The following is a 13,474-nucleotide window of genomic DNA, read 5'->3' on the forward strand; positions in this document are numbered from 1 at the left end:
GTAGGATAATGTTATGTAGATAAGTTTGTAATCAATCGATACCTGTCCCAGCAGATTCAGATTGCCAACAAAGCTCATGGAAACTGTAATTAGATCAGTGTGTAGATAAAACTACGGGGGCGAGGGGTGGGGAAACGATTTTACTATGCATATAATAATGAGGCCAAGATTATGTACATGCAAAAAATTATTCTCACTAACGGGAGTGGTACTAATGTTAGCTTAGTTGCAGTGGCTATCGAATGTTGTATTCAATTACCTATTCTAAAGCAATTATATTAAACTTTACAAAAGTATCAAAGTTGTCATTTTGTTGTTCGGTATTTGTCTAGCGTTAAAAAACTACCTTCGGTCATGAACTCCATAAGTGGGCAGTTGGACAAACCGTATCACGTACGTACGCGTGACGCAATATCGGCAACCGGGGTTAACGATACATTTATATGATAATAATATTAATAATGATGATAATGATGGATTTGTTGTGCGCAAATTTCATATGTATATGTTCAAATGCGCATTACAAATAAAATACCTAAAAAAATAAACGTTACGTGCTCAAAGTGAAATTACAGCTTAAAAACTGAACTAATATTCTAAAAAACTAAGTTACAGGTTAAAATTTAAAATTTAAAATTCTAGGAAATTACAACACTATTCGGATTTTAATAAAAACGCTTTAGAAAACAAACAATTCCTAGATACGGTAGAACATTCCTACATTAGATTAGTTGCTAAGCGTACTAACATTCCCTTTGAAGCTGAATGGGCAATAGAAGGGAAAATATGTCTGCAACCAGCACTTCTTTGGGCTAAATGGGGAAGGGACAAAACAACTAGACAAGTCAAATGTTACTCGAGAGGCACCTAAGGTAAGGTAAGGTAAAGTCTTTATTTAACGAGGGTAGCACTAAAATAGCATAAAAACACTAACAAACCAGTGGCCCTCAATAATTATTTACAATAAAATATAAAAATACTCAGAACAATACGAATATTAAAACTACGGAAAAACTATGAAATATTACGAATAAAAATACAAGCCGAAATACGAGATAAAATATTAAAAAGGTAAAAAGAGTAAAAGTGTAACTAAATTACAGAATAAAATGATTTAAAAACTGCTGTTCTTTAAAAATTCTCTTCCAAAGAGAGTTCCTAAAAGCTTTAATTGTTGACAATTTTCGCATAGATAGGGGTAGGCTGTTCCATTCTTTACAAGCAGTCACGGTAAAAGTTCTGCCACCTTCAGTTAATCGTTTTATAACTGGATGAACAATATTAAAGTTGGCATATCTTGTATTTCGTGAATGAGTCTCGTTAGTAAGCTTAAGTAAGCTTTTCAGATAGCTGGGTACATGCCCCTGTAAACGCTTGTATATAATGCAGCACTTACTTAGTTTTTATTTAGCCTGTTCGGTAAATGGTATCCAGTTAAGTCTATTAAACAGTTTGACAGAGTTCGCTTGGCGATCGGCATCTAGAATTACTCTTGCAGCCCTCTTCTGCAGTTTTAGAACACGTGTGAGGGTATGTTTATCACAGCTGGTCCAAACCACGCTCACGTAATCAATAATCGGTCTAATCATGGTGTTATAGTAAAGTAGTCTGTGTTTTAGGTAAGCAGCATTTGATCCTCTTTAAAATTCCTATCCGCTGCGACAGTTTTATACATATTTTGTCCACATGAGGGATAAATGTTAGTTCATGGTCGATCTCTAGACCCAAAAGCTTTGCACATTGGACATTTTCAAGGTGCTTTCCATTAACTGCAATAGCAAGGTCCTGGCTAATTCTGGTTGAAAGTCGCTTACCAGTGACGGTAAGCACTTTTGTCTTGCTCTCATTAAGAGGAAGTTTATTTGCTGTTGCCCTGTTCCATAGTTGTCATGGAGGTAAAGAAATATTTTGCCTGCTTCTTCTATGTTAGTCGTAGAAACACGGGCGACTTGATTTTGTTCTTATAGAGCAACAGACATGTCGCTTTTGGCCATTTAGAACATGCAGTTTCTATGGACTATTTTATCTCTTCAGGAGGACAAAACGGGGTTAAAACAAAGCTGTTTCACAGAAAAGCTGTTCTTCATGCACTTCCCAGCTCACTGAGAAAACGCACGATTTCTAACGAACGAGTCATCAGATTTTCATGAAATTTTACATGTTATACTTTATTAAGCAAGAAATACTAGTTATACAACACTTTCGAGTGGTATACTATGGAATATCCCACGAGTCACTTGTATTTTCTCGGTATACACACGAGCCTTTAGGCGAGTGTGTATACCAAAAAAATACAAGTGACAAGTGGGATATTCCATAGTATACCACGAGAAAGTGTTGTGTAACTATTTTATACCATACCATAGAAAATACGCTTACTAAATTTCGTCGAGAATACAATCGCAGCGCTCGATGGGAAGGTTGGGTTGAATACCGTCGAATATACAACGGCTTTCCTGTAATCTGATTGGCTGTATTTTCTATGGAATGGTATAAAACTGCTTACAAAAAAAGCCAGCCAGTTGGGTTCAATGTTTTTTCTCAGCCCGCTGGAAAGTGCATGCAGAACAGCTTTTCTGTGGAACAGCTTCGTTTTGTCCTCCTGTCTCTTATATTAACATTACATTTCGATATATACTAAAGGCAAGAATTTTTAAGTTCGATTTTAGGTCAAGCAAACATCTAGCAATTCCCTTCTCTGCCCCTGAAGGCAAGACTAAGATTTTCCTTTTAATACTGTTATTTTACTTTGCCATTCAAAACAGAGATATCGCTCTTCAAACCGCTTTTTACTTAACGAGAAAATAGATTTCTCTGCGCTTGCTCTAGTGTCTCAAGTCTTCTTTGAAGCCGTTATTAGGGTCACAAATCAGGAAAAAAAACTGTGTAGCGCATGTATGATATGACAAAAATTAAACAAAATTTTTTTTTTAATGCCCTGAAATACGAAATTTCTGGGACGCTTCGAGACTTCTGTCTCTTCATCAGCGTAGAAATGCCGTTCATTTCATTTCGGCATTTCTACGCTGATGAAGAGACAGAAGTTTCGAAATTTTCGTTATAAGGGTCGTCACGTCCCGTTGCGTGACGAGCCCAAACAACCGCTGCGAAGGAGACTACGCTCGCTCTTCACTTGCGCTCCAAAAAAAAAAAAACCGTTCGTGGACAGGCGACGAATCACTTATCATTCTTACCTTTAGGTCTCCAAAGTTCTAATATAATAATTTATCTCCTCTCTTCTTGATATTTCTCTTTGGATGTTGCATATCAAGAAATATCAGTAAAATAGTAAGACGTAGTAAGGACAGCAGTCAAATTAAGGCGTTGACATTTTGCAAGATGTGTAAAGTTTCTTTTTCAAGTTTCTGTCAAAATAGAAATAAGCACCCCGCCTTGAGTTAGTCTCTTTCGCAGCCATTATTTGGGACTGAAACAAAAAGAATTAAATTGGGCCTTCTTATCATAATTTTCGTTCCCTGTCTCCTAAAAACATCCTTTACATTTTACTCTCTCGAGTGCTGGGTGTCCTGTGGAGCAAACCGCTCTCATCCGGGTTCTGATATTTACATATCTCCCAGAAGCCTTTGCGCCACGATGTGTATGTTTCGGGATAAGAGAAGTTTGGACTGAAAATAAAACAGTGATAATGGATGGTTGAGGAATATAGGACATTCATGAAAAGATTAACCAAAGTAGTTCGGTCTGGACATGGGGGGAGAATGGGCAGCACCAGTAGTAAGGAAGATCCGGTAATTACAGATCGACTGAGGGCCGAAGACTTCGTCTTTACAAAGGTTTGTAAGACAACATCGATAATTGTAGCAAATGAGCAATTGAGCACTGAATGTTAGTCTGACCAATTTAACTCGTTGTTGAACTTTTGAGGTTGATTATATCTCCACAGACTTCTCGCTATGGTTTTCCATACCAACCAACTTGTGTTGCGTATGATCCCGTGCAGAGCTTACTCGCGATAGGATCGTACGATGGTTCCCTTCGGATGTATCCTTGAATTGTGTACATTTGCAGAACGTTTCCCTTGATTTAATTAATTAACCATCATAAGTCATTTTACTTGTACTTGTGAGGTTTAGGCGTTTTGTACGAACGTTATGACAAATAAAATGATGTGCAATTTCTTAGTTAAAAGATACGCGGAAACAAAGTACAAATGTACAATAATTCCCAGTGTGTACGTACAAACGTCTGACAAAATTATTGGTTATTTTCGAATTTATTTAAGCTTAATACAAGCAAAAGCTTATTGACTTGAGCGACAATTATTCGTCAGATACAAATTTTTCCACTTATTGTGTGGGTGCTGCATGTCAGAAATTATTTATTTATTTTCTTTATGGTGATTGTTTTTTGGAGGTCTTCTGAAAGCAAATATACGAAAGCTGAATGTTGGATGCACATATCGATCTTTTGCATATTTGTTTACCGAGCACAGAGCATTTTATTAAAATTGTGCAGGCTCTTCAATGAAAAAAGCACGAAAAAAGATCTCTTACACTTAAAGTACAACTTCAAGAACTGTTCTCGGTTATTATAAATACAGTTGCTTGCTTCCTTATGTGTTGTTGAATAGACAGACGTTCAAACATTGTTTTTCTTGACTGGCATTTTATAAAGTTTGGGGCAGACAGGAATAGAATGTCATGTCCAACATGAGAGTGGGGCAGCGGTTAGAGAACTTATATTCCTCGTGAATGAGGTATAGTAATTAAAATAAGTTTACACGGCCAAGACTAGTCAAAGATTTATTTATTCTAAATCCACTTACCCGGTGATTAATAATCTTTGACACGCTTCATCTTCCATATGTTATAATGATGTGTGTATTAAGATTATCAACAGTGATTTGTCACTTAGGTTATTGTTGAAAAATAACTTAAGCTTAAGCTTAATAGATCATAAGTTCTATGTTGTTTGTAATACAGTTCAATCTGGTCAAATTTTAATGATCCAGTAGTATTTTTTTCAATGGTGAGAAATTTTAAGTGCCACTTTAGTTGAAAACACTGCACAACTATCCTATTTATAAATTTAATTGACAAATCTATCCATGTCATTATCATGATTATGATCAAAAACACTGTGTATGAGTTATAGTTCAAAATGATTTCAAACAAGTTTGATTATAATTTCCTTTGTTCCCCATTTATTACCATAGTGACTCTTTAAAATGACAAAAATACAAATCCAATTAGTTTGAAAACATTTTGATATAAAAATTCATAATTTTTAAACTACAACATATGCACAGTTTACATTGATTGCGAGTGGTAATGTCAGAGCGGAGAATGTCTGCCAAACTTCTCTGTGCTTAGCCCAGGCAATTAAGTCTTGTGTGGTTCCATAAATTATCCATACTTCCCCATGAAGGGATTTTTCCAAAGACCCCCACCCCACCTCTCGGAAAATTCCAGTTAACCTTCATAGATTTTCTTAAAGTTTTTGGCCTTTGACACCCCTCCCACCCCCAGGAATTTCCAATCCCTTCTGTGGGGGAGTATGGACATTTTCTGGAACCACACATTTGTCATAGCAATTTTTCTGAGCTTGATTAAGTGATTGAGTTAAGTTAATTTTGTGTTAAAAATTATTTAGAACTAGAGAAATGGAGCAGAGCAGGGCGGGGAGCTTACTATAGGAATTTAACACTACAGGTATCTTAATAGCGTGTGGTGTGTTTTCTCCAGGGAGCTTTGATAAGTCTCTGTGAAGACGACTACATTCACTTGTGGAATTTACGACAGGCACAACCTGCCCTTGTGCAGTCTTTAAGATTTAATAGAGAAAAGTAAGTATTTCTTTATCCTATAGTTTCTGTTGAGTATTTATAAACATGCAGATACATTAGTGGTATAGTAAGTTGGATGGAAACAACTACTTAATAATTAGACTATGAGCCCAAGTTCTCTACAAGTGAATAGCCAAAGAGGCACGACCGAGTTGACTATCGCTCATAGAAAATGAGGGCGAGTAGTCTAATTGTTTTACTTGACACTCTAAAGCATTGTAGTTTAAAACTTACAATTTTATGCAGTGGCAGTTCCAGACCTTTAGATAAGTGGAGGGTCTGATCATCCAGACCCTGGAATAAGGGGGCTGGGCTTGCTCTCAAAAATAATTTGTCTTGGCCCTACAGCAGAGATTCCAACTCTCCCGATTTGATCGGGAGTCTCCCGATTTGATGCGTTGCCTCCCGCTCTCCCGATTTATATCAGATTCTCCCAATTTATCATGAAATTCTGAAAACAAGAGAAAAATTGCTAATTTTTAGTACTTTTTGCGATCTGAGTGTAGCAAAAGTAAAGAAAAGTACCAAAATGTTTGTGAAAAGAATAACTGTTTCTCCGTAAATCGAAGCTCAACAAATTTCCCATAAAAAGGCAAACTCAGTTGTCAGACTAGGTCCCGGTGGCATGTTCCTATATATTTAGACCTTATAGAATAACTCAGAAATGATGTCAAAATGCCGGAAATGGCACTTGAGAGAACCTAAATTTGCAAAATTTCCTGGTGGAACATGCTTCCAGACCCCCCGTGTTCTACTGATCTACAGTACTCCATTTGAAAGTATATTATATTTTCTTGCTGAACATTTCGATATAATTATGGTTTATGGGGGGTGGGAGGTAAAGAAGAAGAGCTGTTGCCATTTTAAGACATGTACTACGATCGAGAAAGTTTCCCTCAGAAACTTGGTAGTTAAAGGGTTAATGCATGCTTATTTCTTTTCTGAGATATACAGTTAAACTGTATTTACTCTTGTAGACCACCTTTAAGATAACAGTTTTCGAAATTATTAAACCATTTACTCTTTTTATTTTGTTTAAATTTCAAATATATATGTAATACTTAAAGAACTTTATTGTACATGTACATGTATGTACTTGTAATGTATTATGCACAATAGATGTTTATAATAAATATGTTTTTTACTAATTTTAATTTTCCTTTTCAAAACATTTTTGGTCTCTCTACAAGTAATTTTGACTTGATTGCATTTCAATAAGACTTACTCATCTCAAACATGTAACCTGAAATTATAAAGATGTAGGTAAGTTTTTAACTTAGCAAGTGTGTCACCTGTTTTATTTGCAGATTAACTTGTATGCACCTGCCTTTCTCTTCCAAGTGGCTTTATGTTGGTACAGAAAAAGGGAATATTCACGTTGTAAATATTGAGAGTTTTCAGTTATCTGGATATACAATTAATTGGAATAAAGTAATAGAAATGTGAGTACAGTGATTCCAACAGTTTGGTTTAAAATAATTTAATAGTCTCTCAAGCTGAATGCCAGTGGCCTTTACCCGTGCCCCCCCCCCCCCCACCATTAACTAAATCTGCCCCTGATATGTCTTCTCACTGTTGTTTGATTCTGAGAAAGAGAGAGTGAACCCAGATAACAATGAAAACTGATCTACAGCCAAATGAGAAAGGTCGTATAGAAGTGTATTAAACTTCATTCATTTTCATAATAATGTTTTTTCATTGCCCATTTATTTACCGATTTTTTGCAATCGCAAGAATTGCAAATTTAAGTCCTGCGTAAATTAATGAGTACAAATAAGTTAGCATCCTATGCAGGAGGAGTAGCATTGCTCCTGGTAACCAGAGTTAAGCCGTAGCCCTGATGAGCTAGATTGAGCATTCAATAGTGTGCGTAATTTTTTCTCCAGACTCAGTAAACTGTTAAGCTCGGAAACTGAAAAACTCAGTCACCATGCAAGTAATTGCATTTATTTTGTTAACCTTAAGCTACAGAAAGGTAAAACCTTATTCATGTAAACTATGTAATGTGAACATGTGAATAAGACTGCCTGTTGTTTTTTGTAGAAAATGTAAAACCCACCCAGGTCCAGTTGTACATATAAGTGGTAATCCTGTGGACCCTAATAAGGTAGGAGCCTGTGCTAAATGAATTGTAGGAGTACAGATACACACATAAATCAAAGCTTTCATCCTGTAGGTACAAATACATGACTGACTCTATAAGCTTCCAGGCTTGCCATTATTTGTTCAACAACAGGAGCAAATTAAAATACTAAATTATAAATAAAAATTAGTCGGCACAGGCTCTTGATATCAACACAGTGTTTATTAAAATCATTTTGTTTTAGAGTAGTATTAGTTTGTCCTTCACTCCTTCTCAGGAGCATGGGCCATCAACAGTCTCTCGCCATAGCCTCCTGTCCTGTGCATCCTCTTAAGCTGGTACCAACTCTTGCCCATGGACTTGATCTCTGCTTCTTGCAAATGTCTCCAGGTGTTCTTTGGTCAACCTCTCTTTCGACTCCCTTAAGGATGCCAATGATTTAATGGATCATTGGTTTATTGTATGCAGAGGTTGATTGACATGTTCAGTAATCACTTAACTTCAAACCTGTTGAGTGCTTTTTGTTTTTATTTTTCAGTTGCTTTTAGGTTTTGAATCTGGAACAGTTGTTGTTTGGTCCCTCAGAGGGAAAACAGCAGAACACAGATGTATTTGTTCTCAGGTGAGAAAGCACAGGATTCATTTTTATTCATCATCAAGTCTGAGCAATTTTGTGACAGTGTCATAAAAAATTGTATTAATTAATTTATAAGTTATTCTTCTTAAGACCCTAGTTGCAACTGAATATAAACTAGAACAAAATTAACAAAAACCAAATATGGAATGTTTGAGGAAAAGATTCTCACCGTTTGTCAGGGTTCCAAATTATTGAACAGAATTCCTTTTCATCCAATTGATTAAGAAACATATGATGGCATAAATAAAAGTTTACTGTAAAAGTGTCATTGTGACACAACTGTACACATAGGGTACCTAATTTGATTGGAAAACCCTGTATTTTGTGGGAAATCTCTTAAATTGAATGCTTAGCAGATGACCACAAGACGTTGTTTGGAATTGTGCATAGGCTCAAATTAAGCTAAAGGAAAGAAGTTTAATTAAATTAATATCCCACAATGGACTCACTGTTCCTCAGATATCTTATTCACATATTCCAAGATTGTCTTTTGAGATGAAAAGAGCTAATGATGATTTTTTTTCCTGATTGCATTACTGCCAAAATAGACATCATATTTTTATTTTTTACAATAGTCTGTGATCTCTGCATATTGGTTGAATGATGGAAAACAGTTTATTTGCTCTCACACTGATGGTACCCTAACAGTATGGAACCTTAAAAACAGTGACAAACCAGTGGACACATTAATTCCACATAGTAAGTTTCTTTATTCCAGTTCAAATAAAGAAGTTAAGTGAATTATGGACAGGCAAGTGCTAGTAACAGTCTTCATTTTATAAGTACTTAAACTTCTTCTTATACACTGCATTAGTAACTTCGGGTACCTCGGGGCTGAACTGAAAGACCATTTTTATGGGGGACTCTTTTATAAACATACTGAGCAAAGTGAGGTCTATATAAATAAGAAAGATCCAAGAGCAATGTTCTCCCAGTAACGTCCTGAGCTAGTGATATCCAGCTCTTTTTGCCATGCAGTTGCCAGCATTTAACCATGCTACGCATCAGCATCGCTTATAATGCCCTGGGTATTAAGGAAAAATCTAGCACTGACTTTGAGCATATATTACACAGTGCATGTTTTTGTAAACCTTGCTCATTTGTTTGTTGTTAAATGTTTGCATGTTTGTTTGCGGGTGAGTGTTTTAATTACTACAGTCAATCAATGTTACATGTACATCTTAACAAGCTTGCAATATAATTATAACAATTTTTAAATTGCTTAATATTCGCCTTTTTAAAATTATTTTATTAATAAGATAGAGTACTATTTTTATTTATAATTATTTTTTATTAAAGTGCTCTGATGAAGTAAAAAATAAGTTTGTCTCCAGCAGTGTTGTCAGTGGGTTTTTGAGTAGCAGGTTCCATCCAAAAAGTAGGCAACTACAAAACACTCAGAACTTGATAAAACACACTCAGAACTGACCTACTAATACTCCGAGTAGCTGGCGCAGTATTTGGAATAGCCGGTGAAATGTGCGGGTTGCCAGCCTTATTTTGACAACCCTGCTCCAGGACTAATTAATTAATATACTTCTTTATAATAACCCCAAATATGTGTTTTTTATTGACCATAAGCTATAATTGTGTATTGCACCTGTTGCCAAAAGTTAACATGTCATCATTCGCCTCCAGCAATATACCCATGTAACAAACAGCAATTTTGAATACAAATGATTATTAATTTAGACCATTTATTGTTATTTTTAGGTAAATCAGACAAAGGCAGACCTTGTCAACCCATTTTTAAGGTGCAGTGGCTAGCAGTTAGTTCAGGGTATGTGTTTGTTTTTAATTAACTGAAATAATTAAAGACATCATTTAAAATTATTGTGCTGTCATGATAATTAAGTCAATGTGAGTTCATCTATAGTTTATACTAATATATTTTATTTTTTACAATGCGTTGTTTCAGAAATATCCATACACCCACCATAAAATAAAATAAATAAATAAATAAAAATGTTTATTATCACCATTGCAGTTTAAAGAAAAGTGAGTTCTCTACTAATGCACACTGGCAATATTAAATATGTGCTAATGATATAAATTACAGTTGTACTATTCGGCTAAATGTCTCTGATAAAAGGTAATGAAAGAGCCGGAACACTTCCTGCAGTACATGTTCCTGTTGATACATGCTTGGGTATTGCTGATTGTCATTGGCCTGAGGTTGTAGCTGTGGGTATGAACTCCACTATTGGGTTTTTTGGTTGTAACCCCTCCACCCCTTTAAAAATTCCACTTAAATTCATACTTTCTTCTAAAATATTTAGCTATGTAGTCTCCCCTCCCCAAGGAATTTCCAATGACCTTCCTTGGCGTGGGTATGGATATTATCCACACCATATGTAATAATGATGATGATGATGATGATGATAAAAACAGTAATTATAATAATGTTATTATTGTTTTTGTTGTTGTTGTCACTAAAATTTGTTTTATACTCTTATTTTCTCAATTTCAGGGACCCAATTATTTTGTTTTCGGGAGGAACATGTAGCAGCAAGAAAAAGGGGCTGACATTAATGCAGGGTAGCCGCTCAATAAGAGTCCTCTGTACAGACACTGTGGTCGACTTTGTATGCATCACCTCAACACCATGGGGAGAAGGTGATGTGAGCTTCTGGACATAAAAATACTTTTCTATCTTTTTGTTTTGTTTGCCTAGATTGTACAATGAAAGAGTCTGTACAATAATCTGGAACAATTTCTCAATTTTCGGCACACTGCGTAATAATATTGTCAGGTAGCCATCTGCATACATGTATAAAATCAATGTTAATTAATTATATACTACTTATTAACCGAGAGTGAGGTCATTACAGGGGAATCTCAGACCGAGGCCTTGATGTATTGACCGAGCGACAGCGAGGTCAATACATCAAGGTCGAGGTCTGAGATTCCCCTGTAATGACCGAACGGACGAGGTTAAGTGTTATTGTCAGAGAAAACCGGGCAGAAGCAAAACATCGGGGTCGGCCGTTTACCTTCATCTTTTTACAGTATAAAAGCTATCTGATAAGATTAGCAACGGGGGCATTTGCAGCAGTAGAGGTTCTTTTTTCTTCGAGATAACACTATTCCGTAATTTTGGGCCCTCCAACGGCCTAAAATATCCGAAATTTTTGGCAACTTTGGGTGAGCCTACAACACACTTTGTACGAGTCCTCAGACTTCTAATATTTTTTATATGACATTTATTCCCTTATAAGTTGACTGGGATATGTAAATCCTTCTAAGCTTTAAAACTAATTTTTTTACGAGGGGTTAAAAATTGTCATTGAATCGTTAATGAGCTTGACCCAAATTTGAGTCATTTTCAGTCGACTGTTTCACAAAAGTGCGGCAGTCTATTTGGAAAATAAAACCATCCCTCGATAGTCTTTTGTGCTGTTATCAAAATGCAGATTAGTTAAAATTGGTATCTAGAAGTAAATCGGAGTTAGCGGCGTCTGAAACTGGCATTTCAATTTTTAATTAACATATTTCCCGCCAAATTTTTCTTGAAGGTTATCACTACGTTGTTCCTACTACAACGATTGCAGCCCATAATTCAACAAAAGGGGCGTTCAAAAGTAAATGGCTTTGTTCACTGGGCTATGGGGTGGAATTTTAAACCGTCTTGTTGCTATTTAGCTTGGTTAAACAGTGAAAACCGTCAACGTGATATTTTATACTGAGCTCTATTTTCCCGCGAAAGTTGTTAAAATGTCACGCAATGTTGCAAAGCAGGAATGTTTTCACAAATGATCTTTTTGTGCCTGAAGCAGAAATGTAAAATATTCCATATACTATTTTTTACCGCCAAACCGCTGTTCAAAACAAGTTAGGTATCTTATTGTTACTTATTTTCGCGGGGCTTGCGAAAACAAAGTCCCGCGTAAACGTATTTTTAAGGCTTTAATGTATTTTTTGGCCAAACTGCGAAACTTTAGTCCAGCGATTATGCCCGTTCCATTTTCGCGAAATTAAGTTCCCGTGAAAATAACAAAACGTAAGAGCTATTGAAAAAACCTAGCTGGTGACATATCTCTTTGATTTTCAGCAGGATTTTTTACAAAAGGAGCACATGAAAAAATTAAATAGCAACGTTTAATTAAATGACTGATACTCATTGTTTGTACTTTTGCCGTACAAAGTAATAAAAAGGGAAAAAATGGTGCCGTAAATCAGCGACAAACAGATCATCTATCCGCTACAATGTATTAAAACTAAAAACATGTAATATTATAGATTGAATGACCGTAACAAACACCTGGTGTTTCGACATTGCAAAACATTATGCTGAAGCAGTAGCTCCTGTTTCAAAAGTATACTTCCCGTGCAACCACTGCGCAGACGAGCGGAAAGCAGTATGTATAGGACATTAATAAAGAAAATACGTTATTTGAAATAGCCTCCTCAATGGGTTCGGAATGGAAAACAAGTATTATATAACAAACGTACTTAGGTTATTAGTTAACGTTCACAGAAACACGAAAGTTTGTTTTCACGTTAGCGCTTCAAAAGGATTCTCCCAAACTCTGCTGAATGCCGGTACATCAGGCTATGTAAGCACACAGTGGTTATTTTATATTTCTTTCATAAAATACACCCAAAGAAGTAAAGCAACGTCATAAATGTGGTTATATAGCCTCAAGGGCTTTAGCCTGCTTAGCAGGCGCCGTAGTTGCGAGGAGGCCACGCGAGGAAAAATTGAGGAGGAAAAAATCTATTTATCCTTGCGTGGCCTTCTCGCGATCGCGCACTCGCTTAAACCCGCTAAAAAACTACACAGACGCCTGCTACGCAGACTGCATGGGCTTTCAGTGGAAATCCAGCATAAGTGTCATTTGAAACTTCTTTCTTTGACGTGCAATAAAGCTACCGTCAAATGCGTTAATAGACCAAAAAGCCTAAGCCTACCGCGCTTCAGAAAGCGTGCGCGTGAACTACGGCTTGT

At 36.1% G+C, this 13,474-nt stretch overlaps 1 protein-coding gene across 1 annotated transcript in view; it reads left to right on the forward strand.

Moving 5' to 3' along the window:
• The first annotated feature begins 3,594 nt into the window (after positions 1-3,594).
• Positions 3,595-13,474, forward strand: part of LOC144656074 (syntaxin-binding protein 5-like) — a 32,853-nt gene continuing 22,973 nt past the window's right edge. The window contains 10 exon segments of the mRNA XM_078516296.1: positions 3,595-3,794; positions 3,905-4,002; positions 4,636-4,717; positions 5,706-5,806; positions 7,114-7,248; positions 7,850-7,913; positions 8,428-8,511; positions 9,102-9,225; positions 10,240-10,306; positions 10,997-11,142. Of these exon segments, the coding sequence (XP_078372422.1) occupies positions 3,651-3,794; positions 3,905-4,002; positions 4,636-4,717; positions 5,706-5,806; positions 7,114-7,248; positions 7,850-7,913; positions 8,428-8,511; positions 9,102-9,225; positions 10,240-10,306; positions 10,997-11,142 (1,045 nt within the window). The 5' untranslated portion in view covers positions 3,595-3,650.

Source organism: Oculina patagonica, chromosome 6, assembly GCF_052425735.1.
Source record: "Oculina patagonica isolate OP01 chromosome 6, crgOcupat, whole genome shotgun sequence".
NCBI lineage: Eukaryota > Metazoa > Cnidaria > Anthozoa > Scleractinia > Oculinidae > Oculina > Oculina patagonica.